General features: G+C 48.0%; 2 protein-coding genes across 5 annotated transcripts; one reads left to right on the top strand and one right to left on the bottom strand.

Moving 5' to 3' along the window:
* Positions 1-456: 456 nt before the first annotated feature.
* On the bottom strand, positions 457-6,003 carry CDK2 (cyclin dependent kinase 2). 3 transcript variants are annotated; one of them, XM_088837111.1, is made up of 9 exons: positions 5,670-6,003; positions 5,351-5,458; positions 4,861-4,938; positions 4,626-4,746; positions 3,804-3,974; positions 3,251-3,352; positions 2,442-2,585; positions 1,936-2,139; positions 457-1,668 (listed from the first exon to the last, which is right to left on the bottom strand). In XM_088837111.1, the coding sequence occupies exons 1-9, from the start codon at positions 5,783-5,785 to the stop codon at positions 1,564-1,566; spliced, it is 1,149 nt and encodes a 382-aa protein (XP_088693237.1). In that variant the 5' UTR covers positions 5,786-6,003; the 3' UTR covers positions 457-1,563. The 3 variants fall into 3 exon arrangements, with proteins under 3 accessions (XP_088693237.1, XP_055252086.1, XP_055252087.1); XM_055396111.2 differs by lacking the exon at positions 5,351-5,458; XM_055396112.2 differs by lacking the exons at positions 2,442-2,585; positions 5,351-5,458.
* A 120-nt stretch (positions 6,004-6,123) lies between these two features.
* On the top strand, positions 6,124-15,691 carry PMEL (premelanosome protein). 2 transcript variants are annotated; one of them, XM_088837112.1, is made up of 12 exons: positions 6,124-6,493; positions 6,729-6,853; positions 9,937-10,047; positions 10,196-10,342; positions 11,391-11,525; positions 11,883-12,044; positions 12,298-12,978; positions 13,889-14,005; positions 14,243-14,327; positions 14,437-14,642; positions 14,749-14,836; positions 15,457-15,691. In XM_088837112.1, the coding sequence occupies exons 2-12, from the start codon at positions 6,778-6,780 to the stop codon at positions 15,596-15,598; spliced, it is 1,950 nt and encodes a 649-aa protein (XP_088693238.1). In that variant the 5' UTR covers positions 6,124-6,493; positions 6,729-6,777; the 3' UTR covers positions 15,599-15,691. The 2 variants fall into 2 exon arrangements, with proteins under 2 accessions (XP_088693238.1, XP_055251112.2); XM_055395137.2 differs by lacking the exon at positions 6,124-6,493 and having other exon boundaries at positions 6,700-6,853.
* Positions 15,692-15,733: the final 42 nt, after the last annotated feature.

Here is a 15,733-nt window from a genome sequence, read left to right on the forward strand (position 1 = left end):
TGTAAATGTGAATAAGTATATTTGAAAAACTCTGCTGTTTGTAATATGCAAAAAGAAAAAAAAGGCAAACTTATTGGGAAACGCAGCGTCAATGCGAATTCCCTTGGAGCCCACTTTCAACGTAGTGCTGCTCCTGAGCCCTAACAAACATTGCAAATCTCGAACTGGAGCCTTGTATGTATGTGTGTGTGATATGGATGGTGGGTAGGGTGGTGAGACGCGCAGGTTTAGGGGAAAGTGAAGTAGGAAATACATAAGCTTCACTTTCCCCAGCCGTAAAATGGGGGCAATAATTCCCGCTTCGCCCACCCGCACACTATCACATTGCATCACAGAGGTCGAAATGGAGTGAGGTGGGTAGCTGTGCTCAGATTAAGAGGGGTCTGAAATCTATTATCACATACACACATCCATATTCTCTCTCACACCATTCTTTCAGTAAATACACAAAAGAGATGAACTGTAAAACTAGGAACTTTTTTAATCAGTTACAAACTAAATTACAAATAATGTTAACAGCAAGAACAATCAAGGACAAAAGTTGGGAGAAGAGAGACAAAATCATAAAAAGAAAAACAGCTTTAAAAAAAAAAAACACAACATATTTGCATTACAAACCCCAAGGTGCACATGGCAACAAATCCCCACCCATTCCCACTTAGAAAACTACTATAACCTGAAATATAAATATAATTGTTCATCCTTCTTTTAAAGAAATATTTTTTCCCCAATGTCCCCACTCAGTCACAGCCCTAAGTGTCAGAATTCTCAAAATGATGTCTCAACCTTAACTTTTGCGGGGTGGCCTTCAGAGGAAGATGGGACTTAGCACCTTAAGAATCTTAAAAAGAGAAACATTCAAACACCTTTCACTTGCCTCATAAGGCCAAGGTGAAGCACAGTCCCTGTCCCAGAGCCTCCTAGACACACCTTGCCCATAGGAGGGACAGGCAAGAAGCCTAGGAGCATCATTTCTACTGCAGCCCCACTGGGACCACAGAGACTGGGAGTCTTGAGTCTCCCAGATGTTAGGTGAGATGAAACACTAAAACTAGGGTATAAACCGGTTGGATCTATTTTTTTTAAACCTAATTCTTTAAAACAGGCCCCTCCATAATGTTTTTGTTTTGCTTGGTTTTCAAAGGTTCCAACTTAGCCCCACTGCAATAAGTTGGCCTTACACAGTGGCTCTGGAGGCTTGGGGTCTTTATTATCCCAGATACAGAAAATAATAATAGTGGGGCTTTCAGAGACTGGGATGGCAAACCTATGTGAACGGAGGAGAAAGTTTTTTTGTCTTTTTTAAAAATACCAGCCCTCTTAAGCAACGACTAAGAGGAGGGAGAGAGGGTAGTGGAGACTGACTTAAGTGCATCTAATACTGAAGCGTCCTTTCAATTCCACCTATTTCTTCCCTCCACCCCATCACTCCAGAGTGGACTGGCTAAGAGGCGCAGGTGAGTGCTAAGGCAACCAGACAAGATCAGTGAGCTAAGAGCCTGGGCCGAGCCAGATCACACTGGAGAAGAGGGTGATACTGGGGGTAGGGGCTTGAGAATGCGATCAGAGTCGAAGGTGAGGTACTGGCTTGGTCACATCTTGGAAGAAAGGGTGAGCCAGAGCTGCCTTGGCTGAAATCCGCTTGTTAGGGTCGTAGTGCAGCATTTGCTGGAGGGAAAGATGCATGCTGACTTCAGTAATGTGGTAATGGACTAAATGGGCAGCAGGTGTTGAGAAATTGGGAAACAGAATTCCTTTCACCCCGAGTTCCCATTTCCTCCTCCCTGTATCTAATGGGTGCACCAACAAGAGGGAAGCAGAGACAAGGGAAATGCTGAGACCAGGAGTCCAGGGCCTCATTCTTCCTTTATGTTAGAAAAACCCTGCCCTGGTGGAGAGAACAAGAAGAAATGGATGCCCACTCCCTAGTCTCACCGATAACAAGCTCCGTCCATCTTCATCCAGGGGAGGCACCACTTTGCTAAAATCCTGCCTGGCCCACTTGGGGAAACTTGGCTTATAATCCGGCATAGAAGTAACTCCTGGCCAAACCACCTCATCTGGGGTTCCCAGGGTCCGAAAGATCCGGAAGAGTTGGTCAATCTCAGAATCTCCAGGGAATAGGGCCCGGCGGGTCACCTGAAAATGGGGAAAGAGGAAAGGCCAAGACCGACATTGACGTCAATCAGAACTACCAATGGATAATGGAGGTTCCCACAGGCAGTGAAAGGTCAGTAGGGCCCCATGACTCCCTCCCCAGGGTCTTTCATAGGGTCAGTCACACAGAACCTGAGACAATGAAGTCCCTTCATCTGCCTCCTCGCTCCCTCCTTCCTTCCCCCAACCATGGCGTTGCAGATCCCCAAGGCTGGGTGGGGCTGGGAGGGGGTGAATGTCTGGGGTGCCACTGACATGTAGCAAAGGGATGTCAAGCCACTCACGGGGTATGGGGTAGACACTGCGGTCATCCCCCCTCCTTGTGATGCAGCCACTTCTAGATAGGAGCACAGCGGGCAGAGACTGTGTCTTCCATTTCTTCTGTGTTCCCCACAGCACCTAGCATGGTGCTGGGTACACACTAGGTGCTTAACAAATATTTTTTGATGAATTGAGAGACGTATATGGGCAATTGTAAAGTATTGCACTGGGGGATAAATGCATGTTATATATATGGGCTAATGGTCTCCATGCCCTCAGTTACAACCCAGATAAGGGACCATAAAACATACTGCTGCTTTGATTTGAAAACTCAGCTCACTCTACTGTTGTATTAAACAGAATGAGAGCTCCCTTGTAAGGCTGGGCCTCAGGGATCCTTCAATCTGAAAAGTCAGAGGTTGAGGTGGGGACATGTCTGCAGTTTAAATAAAAGGTGTGGATAAGGTGAATACAGCTGGCTTCACCACTTCTTGATGCCCTAAAATAAGGTCTACAGGCAAATGAAGGAGATGCTAAATTGAACTTATTTTCCCAAATATATGTAGGCTAAAGCTAGCACAGTTTCAGAAATGATTTAGCTCAGTTTGGAGATAAGATTTGTATACTGGATGCTAAGCTGTTTGAGGCTATCCTAACATTGTGGTTGACATCAGGGATGACAGCCTTCTCCTTTCTCCACCACCCTCCTTGTGCTACTCCAGAGGGAGAATCCTGTGATAAGAGAAGGATCATGGGTCTGGCAAGAAACAGTTCTGTTGTTCTTGAGTGTGGGAAGGAGTGGGCTGGGTAGACCATGGGCATGCCTCCATACCATCTCAGCAAAGATGCAACCGAGGCTCCATATGTCCACTGCTGTGGAGTAGTATTTGCAGCCCAGAAGGATTTCCGGTGCTCGGTACCACAGAGTCACCACCTGAGGACAAGAGTATAGGACATGAAGATACCCACACGTCAGTTCCTAAGCACTATTCTGCTAACTCAATTTCTTAACAAGCAGCTTCTATCCCTCCATCCTTCCCTTCCCTCTCATTGCCCCTAAGGAAAATAACTGGGTACAACTTCTTAGCCCAGAGTTAGCCTAATCCATGGTTCTGGGGAACATATATTCTGAACCCCCAATTTGCAACCTTCTTGGAAAACTTGAGGCAAACGGTCATAATTTTAAATTTCATGCCTTCCGCCTGTCTCCTGGATTGGTATCTATCAATATATGAACTCTGTGCATACTCTAAGACCTCTTGGGGTGTCAGAGATCCTTTCCATCTAGTGAGAAACTGCTGGCCAGATTGTTACTAAAAACTCTGTGAATGTCCTTGTTAACACCTCCCAGGAAGTTCAGAGAAGACATGCAGAGGAGGACTCACCTCATGGGTATAAGTACGAACAGGGACCCCAAAAGCTCTAGCTAGCCCGAAGTCTGCTAGCTTGATGGACCCATCTGCGTTGATAAGCAGATTCTGAGGTTTAAGGTCTCGGTGCAGGACCCGATGAGAGTGGCAGAAAGCTAGGCCCTGGAGCAGCTGGAACAAGTAGCTCTGACAAGGGGAGAGAAAAGATTGTTTTTCCACCACCGTGAGCAGATTAGGGTCTCCTCTGTAACTCCAAAGTTCTACTAAAGCTTTTACTAGTTAAATTGTAATTATATGTTTACAAGCTATTTCTCCAATTGGACTGTCAACCCAGAGAGGATAAGATCAGGTCTCATTCAGTTTTGCATTTATGGTCCATATCGTGGGTCCAGCACATTGAAGGTGTTCAATAAATGTATGTTGGATAAATGTTTGTTGGTTGATCGAAAGTAGCTTCCGGAGTAAGGAACCCAGAAAAACGGACAACAAAGACTCACTGGCTATTTCTCCCATCTGACAGGTGGAAGGGCTTTCTGGAGGCGTCTACCAAGTACCCCCCAGTCCCATTTATCTGAGTTTCATCTCAAGAACCTTCCACCTGAGCTGCTAAGTTGACTCACTAGAGTTTCAACTTCTTTGATTCCCCTGCCCAGCCCTAGAGTTAAAAGCATAATGAGCAGTGAAAGAGCCACAAGAAAAGGTGTGTGTGTGTGTGTGTAGGGGGGTGAGGGCTGGGAAGGAAACCAAGATCACAAATCAACACTCAGTCCGGATTGCCTGCCTTCAGTCCCCCCAAGACATGCCCATGTTGGGGAGGAGTTGATGAGAAAGGAGTACCTTTATGAGGGGAAGAGGAATGCCAGTGAGTGCAGAGGCATCCATGAATTTCTTGAGATCCTGGTGCAGAAACTCAAAAACCAGGTAGAGTTTGTTTTCTGTGTGAATGACATCCAGCAGCCTAAGAAAGGGGGAGGTGGAATACACGTGAGGGAGAGAAAGGCCCAGACAACACAAACAGAAGACATCCTCCTTTACTGTCAGAGCACCTCCCACATCCCAGATACATACTTACTTGACAATATTCGGGTGATTAAGCTCCTTAAGCAGAGAGATCTCTCGTATGGCAGTACTGGGTACACCCTCTGTCTCACTTGGAGAAGTTGGGAAAGCAGAGATGGGAATGTGGTTACAAATATTCCTCTTCCCTCAGCAGTACAGTCATTCCCCCAACCCCACCCCTGGCCCCCACCATCCCAGCATCCCCTAAGAAAGTGAGAGAAAGGGTGCTTCAGGGGTTAATTGATGGATGGACAGGAGTGGCTTTTTAGACACATTACGATCATCATTTCTTCTTTGCCCAGGGTTAGGTTAGCAAAGCCTCTTCGTGAAGGTGAAGTTAAAAGGAGAAGAAAAGTGTGTGTATGGGGGGAGTAACAGCACCCAGCCTCTCTAGAGCTGCCAGTGAGGTTCAACTGTCATTCTTTTGAAAGAGAGAATTCTAAGATGCGGGTGGGGTTGGGGCACTGAGGGCTCGTCTAGTCATTTATAAGGGTGCTCTTTACCGCTTATCACAAAACCCATCTCCTCGTCGGGGAGTCCTGGATCCCATCTCAAAAGGCTCCTTTCTCTTCCTGACTCTTTCTGACTGTACATTAGGGAACATCGCCCGCCTTTGGGGAGGAAATTTCCCATGGATTCTACACTACCCTATAGTCTCCACCGGGAAACCCTCTACTCGTCCTTCAATCCACCTCTCCACTTCAAAAGACTTCCCTCCCTGCTACCTTCCGGTCCCTGGAAGGCTACCCGCCTGTTGCGGTGGGGGTGGGGGGCACTCAAGGAGCTCCCGAGTCAGGAGTCCCGGGTACAGAGGCCACTCACGTGTCCAGGCGGATTTTTTTAAGCGCCACCACTTCTCCCGTCAACTTGTTTTTGGCTTTGTACACAACTCCGTACGTGCCCTCTCCGATCTTTTCCACTTTTTGGAAGTTCTCCATGAAGCGCTAGCGAGTCGGGTCAGCTCGGCCCTGGAGCGGGGGCCTGGGAACCCTGCAGAAAACGGCACCCAGCTCTCGGGGGCCGAGGAGGGAAACAGGGCCCAGCACCGCGACCCGAGGTCGGGATGGAACGCAGTGTATCTCTCGCTCTTGTCAATTTGTCCAACTTGAAACAATATTGCCGCCTCCCCCCTCTAGTTCCCTACCGCCACCAGAAGCCCCGCCTCTCCTTCCCGCGTTTCCCTGGCTCCTCCCTCAGATCTTCCTATTGGTCTACGTCAGAGAGGGCGGGGCCAGCCCTGTGTCCCTCTCTGCAAACGACCCCACCCCGAGCAACTTTGGTTCCGAGGAGTATTAAGGATAAATTTTTATCTGGGTGGGAAGGCTGAACACCTTTTTCCAAGTATCTGATTAGGGATCGACTTTTCTCCCTGTGTCCTGATCTCTAATTCTCCGTTTTCACCACCCCTAGGAAAATAAGATTAAATTCCACCTCACCCTGGAGCCTCCTCTGAAAGCAGGAAACTGGAAATCTCATTGTAAGGGTTTCCTGGGGCTCCAAAGAGTCGGTGTCCCGCTTCTCTCAGCCTACCCCAATACTGTCTGTTTTTGGATCCAGGGTCACTGCTTCTACAGTTATTTTGAGAGGTTCCTGGTTTGACTCACAATAGATTGATCCACTCTCCAATGATGAACTGTGTGTGTCCGGTACGTGTTATGTTTTGTAGCTGCCCTTCAGTCATTTTTTCCTCCCGAGGGGAGATAGAGCGCTTTAAGATGAGACTGACCCTGTGAAGCCAGAAACTGTCAAAGAATAGCAGGATGTCCAGGGACCAGGATCCCTCCTCAGTTCTGCCTTTCTCAGGTCCTTCTGCTCCTCCCAGGATTTGCCTGGAGGGAGGGGAGGAAGGGCTATGCAAATGAGCACCCCCTTCTTATACAGGGGTTTGTCCAATGCCCCAGAGTCTTTGGTTGCTGGAAGGAAGAACAGGATGGATCTGGTGCTGAAAAAATACCTTCTCTATGTGGCTCTGATGGGTGTTCCTCTGGCTGTCGGGGCCACAGAAGGTGAGTGTGGGATGTGTGGACATGAACAAGTGTGAATTTGGGGTTGCACACCTGCTCTGGTTTTTCTCTCCCTAAAATGGAAGATATCAGCAGTGCTTCAGGTGTCTCCCACCCACTTGATTTAGTGAGGACATGGGCAACTGAGCTCCCTTCCCACATGAAGGTTTGGGTGCATGTGTGTTCAGGCACTTGGGACTGAACCTGAAAACAACCCCATCTACCTGGAAGGGTGAGAGAACAGTATGTCTCTGTGGCCCTAATTTTGAGATGCTCTGAATAGTGAGCTGGAACATGGGTGCCAAGATAGTAAAATGAGTGGAAACTCATTTAGGCTTTGTCTCAGGCCCTTGGGATAGGGTATTTAAAGTGAGGAGAAAGAGAATGTGGTATTGGATAGAAGGGTAAAGAGGCACCTCATCCCCTCTTTGGGATGGGCATGAGTGAACACAGCCCGGGCTTTTGTTCTGGGGCTGGAAGAGACAGGCAGAGGGGTCTCAGCTGAGCATCACATGAAAGGGCTCTGGGGGATTGGGGCCTCGTGACAGGAGCAAGGGGTGGGGGTGGGGGTGGTGAGAGGGTCTGGAATGTCCCGTGCTGCTCTGAGGAGGGAGGATTGGGAGTGGAGAAAGAATGGGGCATCTTATGATTCTCTTGTTCTTATGGTGAAATATTCAGCGGGATGATTGTAGATCTTCCCCCAGGAGAATCAACCAGGTTTCTAGTATATGTTAGAGACAGAGTGAGGCTAGTCTGTGATGTGCAGAAATATCTACATTGTACGCAGTGCCCCCTTTCTCTAGATCCCTGGTCTCACAGACTTCTTGGAACTTCTCCTTGATCTGACTTCCCTCATTCATGGTGTCGTTTCAAGTCTTTTTCTTTTACTATGTTCGTTGTTGTATTCTGGAAATGTTCTGTTCATATATGTCTACCCAAGGCTCTTAAAATATTGTGCTTACCTTCCGGATCCAGATTTTTAAAATCATAAAGAGACATTTTTATATATTTCATGAAATTTTGCATGAACTGAGTTTGATAATTTTGTCTAGTGTGAATTAACATTGTGTTTATTTAAGAAAATATTCTTTTTTTTTTTAACAGAAACCTGAATTAGTAGGGTTTTAAAATAACATGATGTCTGGGATTTGCTTTTGAATGCTTCAGCCAAAAAACAAACAACCAACCAAAATAAAGGATAGATAAAGCAAATGTGACAAAATGTTGATAGTTGTTGGACCTGGGGGAGGCACATGCAGAGCCATCACATCACTTTTTTTCAGACCTCTTTCTTGGTCAGTTATAATTTTGTTTGTCCCCACTCCCAATTTCTACCTGCCTCTAGTCCATCCTCCTCACTGCTTGCCAAAGTGATCCTTCTAAAGCACAAATCTGATCATATTCAAAAAGCTCTTGAAGGGTAAATTTTATGATATGTGGCATATCTCAGTACAACAAACAAAATCATCTGAGGTGCCCTTGCCTACAGGATAAAGTCCAAACTCCTTTGCCTGGCACTCAAAGCCCCCACTCCATTTTCTTGGCCTCATCTCTCATGATGTACATCAGCCACATTGCTAGTGCTCTTCTATCATGCCATGTGCTTCCATACTTTCATGCATCTGCTCATGCTGGGCCTTCTGCCTAGAATGCTTTATGCCCAGGCCAACTATTTACTGAGTCTTCCCCAGTCAACCAGAGTGCAATTTACCTGTTTAAAATCTATCATTTTGTTATATATTGAGCATGTCTATTATGGCTCATGTTAAGCAATGCCTTGAATTATAGCAATTTATGTATATGTCTGGGCTGGAAGAAGCACAAGCTGGAATCAAGATTGCTGGGAGAAATATCAATAACCTCAGATATGCAGATGACACTACCCTTATGGCAGAAAGTGAAGAGGAACTCAAAAGCCTCTTGATGAAAGTGAAAGAGGAGAGTGAAAAGGTTGGCTTGAAGCTCAACATTCAGAAAACAAAGATCATGGCATCTGGTCCCATCACTTCATGGGAAATAGATGGAAAAACAGTGGAAACAGTGTCAGACTATTTTTTGGGGCTCCAAAATCACTGCAGATGCTGATTGCAGCCATGAAATTAAAAGACGCTTACCCCGTGGAAGGAAAGTTATGACCAACCTTGATAGTATATTAAAAAGCAGAGACATTACTTTGCCAACAAAGGTCCGTCTAGTCAAGGCTATGGTTTTTCCCGTGGTCATGTATGGATGTGAGAGTTGGACTGTGAAGAAAGCTGATCGCCGAAGGATTGATGCTTTTGAACTGTGGTGTTGGAGAAGACTCTTGAGAGTCCCTTGGACTGTAAGGAGATCCAACCAGTCCATTCTAAAGGAGATCAATCCTGGGTGTTCATTGGAAGGACTAAAGCTGAAACTGCAATACTTTGGCCACCTCGTGCGACGAGTTGACTCAGTGGAAAAGACTCTGATGCTGGGAAAGGTTGGGGGCGGGAGGAGAAGGGGATGACCGAGAATGAGATGGCTGGATGGCATCACCAACTCTGTGGACATGAGTTTGAGTGAACTCCGGGAGTTGGTGATGGATAGGGAGGCCTGGCGTGCTGTGATTCATGGGGTCGCGGAGAGTCGGATACGACTGAGTGACTGAACTGAACTGATGTATATGTCTATTTCATATACTTTAACCTGAACCCCTTCAAAACCATTTCTTTTTCATTCATTTCTTAAGTTCTTTGCACCTAGCCCAGTGCCTGGTATGTGGTGGGTATTCAGTAGATTAAAATGCACTTTAAGGGACTTCCCTTGTTGTCCATCAAGTGGCTAAGACTCTGTGCTCCCAATGCAGGGGACCAGGGTTCAATCTCAGGTCAGGGAACTAGATTCCACAGGTCACAACTAAGAGTTTGCATGCCACAACTACCTGACTCCACATGCCACAACTAATCGAAGATCTCTCGTGCTGCAACTAAGTCCTAGCACAGTTAAATAAATATATTTTTAAAATGCACTTTGAATGTGAGAATGAATGATGTTTCACAGTGTTGTCCCCTCAGAAGGGAGTGAGTAATGATTTGAGGGCCCTCATAGTATATCTTCCTTTTTAGGACCCAGAGACAGGGACTGGCTTGGTGTCTCAAGGCAGCTCAGAATTAAAGCATGGAACAGACAGCTGTATCCAGAATGGACAGAAAGCCAGGGGCCTGACTGCTGGAGAGGTAGAAACTTGGCAATTTCCAGGGAGGATATGGTGGAAATGAGGTGGGAAGGGGAACGGGGTTGAATGTACTTGGGAAGATAGGGAAGGAAAAGGCATACGGGGAGGGGAAGCCAAGGAGTTCCAGCTAATGCAGCTGCCCTTTTCAGGTGGCCACGTATCCCTGAAGGTCAGCAATGATGGGCCTACACTGATTGGAGCAAATGCCTCCTTCTCTATTGCCTTGCACTTTCCTAAAAGCCAAAAGGTGCTGCCAGATGGGCAGGTCATCTGGGCCAACAACACCATCATCAATGGTGAGTACCTCTCCACCTCCTTCCCAAGGTTCAGAATCCCTGGTATCCCCAGTGAGCTCAAGGAATCCTCCTCCTCGGGCTCTTCTTGTTTTTTTTTTTTCAAATTATATATGTAACACATATTCACTGCAGAAAAATTAGAAAACACAGATAAAGCAAAAAGAAAAAAAAATTACAGTTCCCCAAATGGGGCACAGAAGACCCAGTGGACATAGAAGTTGGATAGACTTGGATTTAAACTGGTTACCAGTATGTGAGCCTGGGCAAGTCACTGAATTGTTTTGTGCTTCCATTCCTTTATCTATAGAATGGGGATGATAACACTTTAAAAGGCTGTTGTAAGGATTAAAGTGTGATAATATATAAATATTTTAGCATAACGCCTGCCCTGTGTTGTGCTTAGTCACTTAGTTTAGACGCTTTGCAACCCCATGGACTGTAGCCCACCAGGCTCCTCTGTCCATGTGGATTCTCCAGGCAAGAATACTGGAGTGGTTGCCATGCACTCCTCCAGGGGATCTTCCCAACTCAGGGATCGAACCCAGTTCCTAGCCTACAGTATTAGTTGATGCTGTTATTTTTACTTTTATTCCACTAGGTCGAGCACATCATCCTAGACATTTTGATACATGGCCTACCAATTTGTTTCCAGTGTAAGAATATACATGTGTGTGCTCAGCGGCTCAGTCCTGTCTGACTCTTTGCGACTCCTCTGCCCATGGGATTGCCCAGGCAAGAATACTAGAGCAGGTTGCCATTTCTTCCTCCAAGGGATCTTTCGACACAGGGATTGAATCCTCGTCTCCTGCATCAGCAGGTGTATTCTTTACCACTGAGCCACCTGGGAAGCCCCTTAAGTGTATACACAGGAATCTTTAATTATAGTTTCCATTCTCTCCTCTACCACTCCAAATAGGTTATACCAAGGAGAATGTATATTGGTAGCCAGGCAGTATTCCCGGAGCCCCTCTCTGGGAGTCATGTTAAAGGTTTTGGTGTACAGCAAGGAATGCCAGGGATTGAGGGAGACTTCGTGTCTTCTTTTCAGGGAGCCAGGTGTGGGGAGGACAGCTGGTTTACCCCCAAGAACCTGATGATACCTGCATCTTCCCCGATGGGGGGGCCTGCCCTTCTGGCCCTCCATCTCAGAAAAGATGCTTTGTTTATGTCTGGAAGACCTGGGGTAAGAGTCTCCCTTCTCTGGCCTGTCATTCACACTTGAATTCACTTCTTCCTACCTCATCCCCTTTCTTTTGGTCCCACCCCTAAATTCTGTGAGTTTCCCTAATCTTCACTTCCCCCATGACTCCTTCCTCTTCCACAGCACCTAGTCAATTCTATTATACTTCTTTCTGGGAGCCCTACTCCAATTATAGTCCCATCCCATGGACACTCTCATAAGGATTCCTTTCCTGCCCAACATATGCAAGCTTATACTCTCTCCTCCTGACCTTCCTTCTCTGGTTCCCTGTCTCTAACCCTGCCCCAGTCCTCTTTGACCAGTAACCCCCTTCCCTACTCTTCTTTTCAACAACCTCAGACCAATACTGGCAAGTTCTGGGAGGCCCAGTGTCTGGACTGAGCATTGGGACAGACAAGGCAGTGCCGGGCACACATAACATGGAAGTGACTGTCTACCACCGCCGGGGGTCCCAGAGCTATGTGCCCCTTGCTCACTCCAGCTCAACCTTCACCATTACTGGTAAGGACTGAGGAGGGGACAAGGCCAGTTGCAGGGCAGGAGAAGGTGGGGAGGCTGGGATGGACAGGAAAGGGGAAAGAGGAAATGGTGTGTAACCTTGCAGGGGTAGAACCAGGAAGATGTGGGCAGAGGGATGTGGGGCTTGGAGCCCATGAAGGACCAGGAAGCTTGGGTTGGTTGAAAAATATGACTTAGAAAGAAGAAGCTGAAAGAAAGAACTTATGGTTCTCACTTTCTCTGACTCCAATCCCAGACCAGGTGCCCTTCTCCGTGAGTGTGTCTCAGCTGCAGGCCTTGGATGGAAGGAACAAGCGCTTCCTGAGAAAGCAGCCTCTGACCTTTGCCCTCCAGCTCCATGATCCCAGTGGCTATTTGGCTGGGGCTGACCTTTCCTACACCTGGGACTTTGGTGACAGTACAGGGACCCTGATCTCTCGGGCACTCATGGTCACTCACACTTACCTAGAGTCTGGCCCAGTCACTGCACGGGTGGTGCTGCAGGCTGCCATTCCTCTCACCTCCTGTGGCTCCTCTCCAGTTCCAGGTACCACAGATGGGCACGTGACAACTGCAGAAGCCCCTGGCACCACAGCTGGCCAAGTGCCTACTACAGAAATCATAGGCACTACACCTGGCCAGGTGCCAACTGCAGAGGCCCCTGGCACCACAGTTGGGTGGGTACCAACCACAGAGGGTGTAGGTACCACACCTGAGCAGGTGGCACCCTCCGAAGTCTTAAGTACCACACCAGTGGAGACGCCAGCTGCAGAGGCTACAGGTAGGACACCTGAAGTGTCAACTCCAGAGCCCTCTGGAACCACGGTTACACAGGGAACAACTCCAGAGCTGGTGGAGACCACAGCTGGAGAGGTGTCCACTCCTGAGCCTGCAGGTTCAAATACCAGCCCATTCATGCCTACAGAAGGTATTGCAGGTAAGGGGGCCACAATGAATGAGTTCATGGAGGTGGGGCATTTGTCACTGCTCTGAAGACCTGAAAGAATTACTCAGGATCCAGATGTCACCCAATCCTTAGCTTAGCAGTGGAGTCCCCTCAGTTTTCACTGGTTTTAAAACCCCCTAAGTCCCTCTTAATGGCACAGAATAGATCCAGAGTTCAGGAAACCAGGGTCTTCTCCTAGGCCACGGGGAGAGAGCTTACTGCTTCTCTATCTCTGAAGAGTTCAGGGAGCAGTCTGTGATCATTTGGTGGTGGTGCTCAGTCATGTCTGACTCTGCAACCTCATGGACTATGGCCCACCAGGCTCCTCTGTCCATGGAATTCTCCAGGCAAGAATACTGGAGTGGGTGGCCATTCCCTTCTCCAGGGGATTTTCCCCGCCCAGGGATCAAACCTGCATTGGCAGACAGATTCTTTACCCCTGAACCACCTAGAAAGCCCCATGTGATCACTAGATAATACTTATACCTCATTTTCTGATTAAGTGTAAATGCACAGAAATCTTTCTAACACCATTTCCCACCCCTGGATTCCCATCCCAAAGTAGGTTTCCCTGGAATTGTGGTAGGAACACTAAAAAGGGAGGAGTGAGATAGTGACTTAACAGATGTCAAATGTCTGACCCAGGACCTGGCACAGTGCAGGGTGTGATAAACATTTGGGATTTCTAAAATTCCAACTCTAACCCTAACTGTGACTCTGGGGCAGTCATTTCTCTTGGGCCTGTTTCTTTATCTAAAAAAAATGAGAGTTCCCAGCTCTTGTCTGATTCTAAACCTGGATCTAGTAGCTCTGACTCTACCTTGAAAAATGCCTGTTGGGCCTCTGTTTTCAGGTTAGTCATTTGTTTCTTGACTTTGCCTCTTTAATCCTCTCCTGCCAGGCTCCCTGAGCCCCCAGCCGGATGACACCGCCACCTTAGTCCTGGTGAAGCGCCAAGCCCCCCTGGATTGTGTTCTGTATCGCTATGGCTCCTTTTCCCTCACCCTGGAGATTGTCCGTGAGTCTTGCCTACATTGTCCGTGAGCTGGTGGAGGGAGGCGTGAGCTGCTTAGGGTTGCCCAGTGGAAGCGCACCTTGGAAGGAATTACTCACCTGGACAAGGAGAATACCCAAATCCCAGGGGTTTCATATGAAGGCAGGAGAATGGGATTGGGGAGGCAGCCAGAGGACCTTCCTGTCCATGGGCCTTGGAGGAGAAGTAGAGTCTCAGACTTAAAATCTTGTAACTTTGCAGAGGGTATTGAGAGTGCTGAGATCCTACAGGCTGTGTCATCCAGCGAAGGAGACGCATTTGAGCTGACTGTGTCTTGCCAAGGCGGGTGAGTGTCCCACAGTTGCCCTGAGAACTCCTGGGGTGACTGCTGCCCTGTTCTCTGGTGTCTAGTGTCCCTTCCCAGATTCCCTGACGTAAGCTGACATCTCTCCCAGGCTACCCAAGGAAGCCTGCATGGACATCTCATCGCCAGGGTGTCAGCCGCCTGCCCAGCGGCTGTGTCAGCCTGTGCCCCCCAGCCCAGCCTGCCAGCTGGTTTTGCACCAGGTACTGAACGGTGGCTCAGGGACCTACTGCCTCAATGTGTCTTTGGCTGATGCTAATAGCCTGGCGATGGTCAGCACCCAGCTTGTCATGCCTGGTAGGTAGTTGGACAAGAGGTAGGATGAAGACACGGAGAGATGGTAGAGGGTACCTCCTAGAGGAACAGACACAGAATGTAGCCGTATCTGGGGTTCCACCCATAGGTCAAGAAGCAGGCCTCAGGCAGGCTCCTCTGTTTGTGGGAATCTTGCTGGTGCTGACGGCTTTGCTGCTTGCATCTCTGATATACAGGTGAGATCCCCGCCATCCTGCTCCCACTCCCTTACCCCTTACTACCACCACCACTCTTCCTCATGGGAAGAAGAAACCACCAACCCCTTTGGGAAAGTGTAAAGTCCAGGAAAGAGCCCAGACTTGGAAGTTCAACAGGTCTAGGCTGCAGTCTTGCTGGTGGGACCCTGGGGAAGTCAATTAACCCTTCTGAACCTCTGGAAAGCAGGAAACATAATACCTGTCCTGTGGGGCTGCTTTCAGGGCTCTAGACAATGTGAGTAAAACACCTGGTTCCAAAACAAAACTGGAATAAATGATGATCTCAATGACTGTTGTTATGAATAATATCAACAGTGGAGGAGGCTGGTGAACCAAGTTCTCCACCTGCCAGGAAGGCAAATCCCTAGGCCTGGAGGGCTGAGGTCCTCAAAGCAGGGAAGCTTGTAGGGTGAGAGGGAAATGGTCAGAGCTTACCATAAACATAAGAGAGGATAAACCCTGTTGGTGAGAAGAGGAGGGAGCCAGGATCAAGGCCAAGTCAACCTGGATTATAGTTTAGTCTCTTTTTTTTGGAGAAGCACAAAGAGGCTGCCATTGACCACCACTAACCAGTATCCCTGCTTTTCTCCCAATATCAGGCGAAGATTTATGAAGCAAGGCTCAGCAGTCCCCCTTCCCCAGCTGCCACACGGTAGTACCCAGTGGCTACGTCTGCCCTGGGTCTTCCGCTCTTGCCCCATTGGTGAGAGCAAACCCCTCCTCAGTGGGCAGCAGGTCTAAGTGCTCTTATGTGACGTCATGATTTACCCAGGTGGAGAGCAAGGCCTGTCTTTTCTCTAGTCTTCCCTCAGAGACTACCATTGCCTGAAATAAAGACTCAGAACATGATGCTGTTATTTCCTTGTTTCTGGAAGA

Source organism: Moschus berezovskii, chromosome 6, assembly GCF_049115385.1.
Source record: "Moschus berezovskii isolate FMDL1 chromosome 6, NW_MosBer_1.0, whole genome shotgun sequence".
In the NCBI taxonomy this organism is placed as follows: Eukaryota; Metazoa; Chordata; class Mammalia; order Artiodactyla; family Moschidae; genus Moschus; species Moschus berezovskii.

Coding starts and splice junctions, on each gene's coding strand:
- PMEL (XM_055395137.2), top strand. CDS start 6,700: ATGCAAATGAGCACCCCCTTCTTATACAGGGGTTTGTCCAATGCCCCA. Junction 10,048..10,195: donor GGGGCCTGACTGCTGGAGAG/GTAGAAACTTGG, acceptor TGCCCTTTTCAG/GTGGCCACGTATCCCTGAAG. Junction 14,006..14,242: donor CCTCACCCTGGAGATTGTCC/GTGAGTCTTGCC, acceptor GTAACTTTGCAG/AGGGTATTGAGAGTGCTGAG.
- CDK2 (XM_088837111.1), bottom strand. CDS start 5,785: ATGGAGAACTTCCAAAAAGTGGAAAAGATCGGAGAGGGCACGTACGGA. Junction 5,459..5,669: donor AAAAAAATCCGCCTGGACAC/GTGAGTGGCCTC, acceptor TCCTCCCCAAAG/GCGGGCGATGTTCCCTAATG. Junction 2,140..2,441: donor CAGTGTCTACCCCATACCCC/GTGAGTGGCTTG, acceptor CCCCATTTTCAG/GTGACCCGCCGGGCCCTATT.